At 48.4% G+C, this 5,835-nt stretch overlaps 1 protein-coding gene across 1 annotated transcript; it reads left to right on the plus strand.

Annotated features, from left to right (window-relative positions):
* Positions 1-14: 14 nt before the first annotated feature.
* Positions 15-4,939, plus strand: LOC114776532 (semaphorin-3A-like). The gene is made up of 9 exons (XM_028966818.1): positions 15-64; positions 695-839; positions 1,055-1,274; positions 2,037-2,125; positions 2,200-2,241; positions 2,678-2,835; positions 3,515-3,570; positions 3,671-3,810; positions 3,901-4,939. The coding sequence occupies exons 2-9, from the start codon at positions 732-734 to the stop codon at positions 4,330-4,332; spliced, it is 1,245 nt and encodes a 414-aa protein (XP_028822651.1). The 5' UTR covers positions 15-64; positions 695-731; the 3' UTR covers positions 4,333-4,939.
* Positions 4,940-5,835: the final 896 nt, after the last annotated feature.

Genomic DNA, 5,835 nt, shown 5'->3' on the forward strand with positions numbered 1-5,835 from the left:
TGTTCCTGCTCCAGACCAGAGATAGTAAGAACCCCATCTTCTACAGCGTCTTCACCACTTCCAGGTTTGTCACATCACTGCAGTGTGTGTGTGTACTTTGACCTGTACAGTAGTTTGTTTAGGGGCTTGGTGTTGTGTATGTGTTGACCAGTAATTGATGGTGTGTGTGTGTGTGTGTGTGTGTGTACTTTGACCTGTACAGTAGTTTGTTTAGGGGCTTGGTGTTGTGTATGTGTTGACCAGTAATTGATGGTGTGTGTGTGTGTGTGTGTGTGTGTGTGTGTGTACTTTGACCTGTACAGTAGTGTGTTTAGGGGCTTGGTGTTGTGTATGTGTTGTACAGTAATTGATGGTGTGTGTGTGTGTGTGTGTGTGTGTACTTTGACCTGTACAGTAGTGTGTTTAGGGGCTTGGTGTTGTGTGTGTTGTACAGTAATTGATGGTGTGTGTGTGTGTGTGTGTGTGTGTGTGTATGTACCTGTACAGTAGTGTGTTTGGGGGCTTGGTGTTGTGTGTGTGTGTGTGTGTGTGTACCTGTACAGTAGTGTGTTTAGGGGCTTGGTGTTGTGCATGTGTTGTACAGTAATTGATGGTGTGTGTGTGTGTGTGTACCTGTACAGTAGTGTGTTTAGGGGCTTGGTGTTGTGTATGTGTTGACCAGTAATTGGTGGTGTGTGTGTGTGTACCTGTACAGTAGTGTGTTTAGGGGCTCGGCGGTGTGTGTTTATACCATGAGTGACATCAGAAGGGCGTTCCTCGGACCCTTTGCCCATAAGGAGGGACCAAACTATCAGTGGCTGCCATTCCAGGGCAAAGTTCCGTACCCTCGACCAGGCATGGTGAGTCAACACACCACACACACACACGCGCACACACGCGCACACACACACGCACACACATGCACACACCACACACGCGCACACACACACGCACACCACACATGCACACACGCACACACACGCACACGCACTGCATAATAAGGAGAGAGCAGCTGTTGTGTTTGTTCAGCAGAACCACCTTCCCTCTGATCCTTGATTGACCTTTTGACCCCCAGTGTCCCAGTCGGACGTTTGGCAGTTTTGAGTCCACTAAGGGTTTCCCGGACGGCGTGATCCAGTTCGCGCGGCACCACCCGCTCATGTTCAACCCCGTCACCCCGCTGGGCGGCCGGCCCGTCTTCATCAGAACCTCGGCCGAGTACCGGTTCTCCCAGATCACCGTGGACCGCGTCAACGCTGCAGATGGACAGTACGACGTCATGTTCATCGGCACAGGTGTGTGCGTACGTGGGAGTTACGTTTACTCCGGTACACATCTGGACACGCCGCACTAGAGACTCGGCTCTTCACTACACTGAGCAACACTGGACTCCATATGTATTTAAGTCATTTAAAGTGAAGTGAAGTGATTGTCACATGTGAAACACAGCAGCACAGCACACGGTGCACACAGTGAAATTTGTCCTCTGTATTTAACCATCACCCTGAGTGAGCAGTGGGCGGCCATGACAGGCGCCCGGGGAGCAGTGTGTGGGGACGGTGCTTTGCTCAGTGGCACCTTGGCGGATCGGGATTCGAACCTTCTGATTACGGGGCAACTTCCTTAACCGCTAGGCCACCACTGCCATTATGCTGATATATGAGACATAACCATGCAGTCACATGACCACACAAACCGTGGCGGCAAAGTATCACATAGCACAGATACAGAATAAAAAGAGGACAGATGTGACCGCGTCCCCAATCCCGGTCTTTCATATTGACCCCATAAGTCAAGTAGACCCCAGTTTTACTTAATATAGCAATTCTAACACATATAATTAATATATATAACATAGGTTGCATGCTCAAATTTAGTCCATTTTATTTACTACAAATCGTATTTTAATGAGTTATTATTGTTGTTATTATTATATGGGAAGTACCAGAATTAGCACATTTTTATTTTTTCTGTCTGAATACATTGTTTCTAAAAAATAAATGAGAAATTATAGTCAAACAGTTGTGTGTGTTTTACAACTTTGTGTCTTCCTGCAGATGTGGGAACCGTGCTGAAGGTGATCTCTGTACCCAAAGGCACCTGGAGCAACACGGCCCTCCTGCTGGAGGAACTCCAAGTGTTCAAGGTGTGTGTGTGTGTGTGTGTGCATGTGTGTGTTTGTGTTTGTGTGTGTTGACCTCTTTCTTCTTCACCCCTCAGGATTCCTCCTCCATCATTAACATGCAGATCTCGTCGAAGCGGGTGAGATGTTCCTCCGTTCCTCTCTCTGTTCTGTATGTGCTGTGTGTTCCGTGTAGGGAATGAAGATCCTCCTCAGGTCTAGCAGGTCTAGGAGGCCCCAGTAAGTCAGGGTGTCAGTTAGGAGAAGAGCGGTGGAGATTTTGTCCTGGTTCTCGGCTCGCTGCGATTCGAGGTTAATCAGGTCTGAGCCCGGCTGGGATTAACGTCTCTGCTGCTGATCAGGCAAAACACACTTTTCTCCCATCGCTGCTCGGCTTTTGCTGATTATCCATTTTTCTTCAGAGCGCTGAGGAATAACTGATAAATATTCATTAGACGACGCAGCAGTCCTGATCATGACGGACGTGTTGTCCAGCTGGGACAGCCAGTTCTGATCACATCTTCCCCGTGTGTGTGTGTGTGTGTGTGTGTGTGTGTGTCTGTTTCCCTCCTGCAGCAACAGCTGTATGTTGCCTCGGAAACGGGGATCATGCAGCTGCCCCTGCACCGCTGCAGCGTGTACGGTAAAGCCTGCGCTGAGTGCTGCCTGGCGCGGGACCCCTACTGCGCCTGGGACGGGACAACCTGCACCCGATACCTACCCAACACCAAACGGTACACACACACACACACACACACACACGGGTTCAACATGCTGCAACTGCATTTATATGTTACAGATAGAAACAGGAAGTGGCTGCTCACTACCCACTAGAACCTTCGCTGGTCTCACGATTCGATTACAATTATCCATGCATCACGATGCATCCCGGCAATTTTTTTAAATGACTTCACATGATGTCTTCAAATACGTCAGTCAGATGAGCGTTAAACCTCATCAAGCGAACGCAGAAGGAAGGCGGACCAGAGGGCGTTCATTCCGACGAGGCCGAACTCCTGGAGCGGCGCTGTACTCAGATCAGGCCACCAGTCCCTACCGGCACCAAGCAACGTCATTATGACATAATCCATTATGTTCTGCACTGCAACCATGAACAATCCACATTGGCATCATGATGCATTGATTATTACTCACCCAGCACACCACAAACGTGTGGACAAACTTTAAAAGGGGAGGAGCCTGTAGACATGATTGACAGCCATCACACACCATACTTCCTCATCCTGGACTATTTAAAACCCTCCTGTCAATACGTCAGAAGCCCGGGTGTAGCCCAGCAGTGTTGCCAGATACTACCAAAATATCAACATCACCCAATCTGGCAACAAGACTTTTATTCAGTGAATCTGACGTGTGTGTGTGTGTGTGTGTGTGTGTGTGTGTATTTGTTAGACGTTTTCGAAGGCAGGACGTGAGGAACGGGGATCCTAACACACTCTGCTCAGGAGGTGAGAACAGTGACAAACACAAAGAGGAACCTGTTGAAGTCCATTATTTACAGTGTACGTGTCTGTGTGTGTATGTGTGTGTGTGTGTGTGTGTGTGTAGACCACAGCAAGCAGCGTGTGTCAGAGAAGAAACTTTATGCAGTAGAGGGAAGCAGTTCGTTTCTGGAGTGTGTCCCCAAATCCCTGCAGGCCCGAGTCACCTGGACCTACCAGAGGCATCCCAACAACCCGCGGGAGGAGGTTAGCTGTGGGAAATCAAATCTGTACTTTAGTGAGTGTGTGCACGTATATTAATGTGTGTGTGTGTGTGGTGTGGTGTGGTGTGTTCAGGTACGTCTGGATGACCGTACCATGCAGATGGACCGCGGGCTCCTCCTGCGGAGTGTCCAGAAGCGAGACGCCGGTGTGTATCAGTGTCATGCCATGGAGCACGGCTTCACACAGACGCTACTACAGCTCAGCCTAGAGGTCCTGACCTCAACAAACCCCGCCCCGCGACTCCCAGCCAATCAGAAACTCTGGTACCGTGACTTCATGCAGCTGCTGGACCAGCCAAACATGAATGCTGTGGACCAGGTGTGCCCAGCAGTGTGGTCGCAAAAGCACAACCAACCACTGAAGAGTCTTCCAGACCCTATGAAGAAAGCCCCGCCTCTTGACCAGCAGGACCCCACCCACAAAATGTGGAAGCTGAAAAAGGGGAGGAGTCGAAGAACACATGACAAACACGTCCCTAGGGCACCACGCAGCGCTGGGGAGTAATACGGCAAAAATACATACACACACACCAACACAATTCTTAAATACACACACACACACACTCTTCATTCTAAATAACTATTTAACTGAGTATCTCCTGTTTCTAGAAACATCACACAGTAGAACTGGAAAAGACTGTCAGACACACACACGCATACACACACACACACACACACACACACACTGTGATGTGCTAAAACACGGGTGCTGAAGAAGCTGTTATGATGCCAACGGGACTGAAAAAAGAAACTGGAATGATAATCATGTGGTGTAACAAATTTAACACACACACACACACACACACATATATCTTTTTCTATGTTTCCTATTTAAAGATGATGCATGGCCTCTGTAAATAACAGAACCCACGTCTGATTTCAGTGTAGTCTGTGAGTTCTGTGGTTTGTGGTAGAACTTGTCTTTAATATCAGCATTCCCAACTGAGCATGCTCACAACTAACCAACCCTCAGACGCTCCGACCAGCTCTAGCGGAAGGAAAAGATACACAACTTCATGTATTAGAACCTGTGGCGTGGTTAAAGTTTACTGGATGAGAGGAAACATGATGTTCATTCAGTTGTTTATTTAAAAGTGATATTTCAAGTTATTTATGATTATTCATTTTGACGAGTGGCCTTTAGAGCTGATCTGACAGTTTATTATAGTTTGCTTGCTATACAGTGATACACACACCTCTTAACCGCCAGATAACAACCATAACACAACCTTATAACAACCATTGTTCAGCCCTCAAACCCACACAGCACCATCCCAACCATATCACCCCCACCACTCAAGCAGAAAGCACAAGGCTCAGGCAGCTCTGAAGGCCAAGAGACCATCCTGGACTATTTCTTTTTATGCTGAGATGCGAGCCGAGTCGACTCCTCCCCAGCTTCAAAGGAACTGGATTCATGAGAACTGGAATCAGCATGGGTCAGTCGAGATCAGCATGGGCCAGTCGCTGTCGCCGTGTGTGTTTACATTGTGTGTAGTGGTGTTGTTATGCTGACCTCTTGTGGATGTTTGGTGTTGTTACACGTTCTGTGCTCTGGATGTAAGAACATGAAACTTTTGTACCATTTTTCTAGAACTTGCTGTCAGCTACCTGCTTCAGTGTTTCGCATGAATAAATTGATGAGCGAGTGTGTTACACCAACTCTGCTGCTTCTGTCAATCACGAACCCTGGAAAACTTTCCTGGCAGGGGAGAATGTGGTCCTACCAGACTGAGGCTCTGCCATTGCTCCTCGGTAGAATCTCGGACTGCGCTCATGCTCTCCCCTGGAAAAAACTCGGGACAGTGGTGGCCTAGTCGGTGCCACCAAGGTGCCACTGAGGTCCCCTTGATGAAGGTACCGTCCCCACACACTTCTCCCCGGGCACCCTGCTCACCAAGGGTGATGGTTAAATACAGAGAACATATTTCACCGTGTCACTGTGTGCTGTGCTGCAGGGTTTCACACTTCACTTTCATTTAAACCTTGTAGGTGTAAGGGGGCTGTT

Source organism: Denticeps clupeoides, unplaced genomic scaffold (genome assembly GCF_900700375.1).
Source record: "Denticeps clupeoides unplaced genomic scaffold, fDenClu1.1, whole genome shotgun sequence".
Taxonomy (NCBI): Eukaryota; Metazoa; Chordata; class Actinopteri; order Clupeiformes; family Denticipitidae; genus Denticeps; species Denticeps clupeoides.

Coding starts and splice junctions, on each gene's coding strand:
- LOC114776532 (XM_028966818.1), top strand. CDS start 732: ATGAGTGACATCAGAAGGGCGTTCCTCGGACCCTTTGCCCATAAGGAG. Junction 2,126..2,199: donor AGGAACTCCAAGTGTTCAAG/GTGTGTGTGTGT, acceptor TTCACCCCTCAG/GATTCCTCCTCCATCATTAA. Junction 3,811..3,900: donor CCAACAACCCGCGGGAGGAG/GTTAGCTGTGGG, acceptor TGGTGTGTTCAG/GTACGTCTGGATGACCGTAC.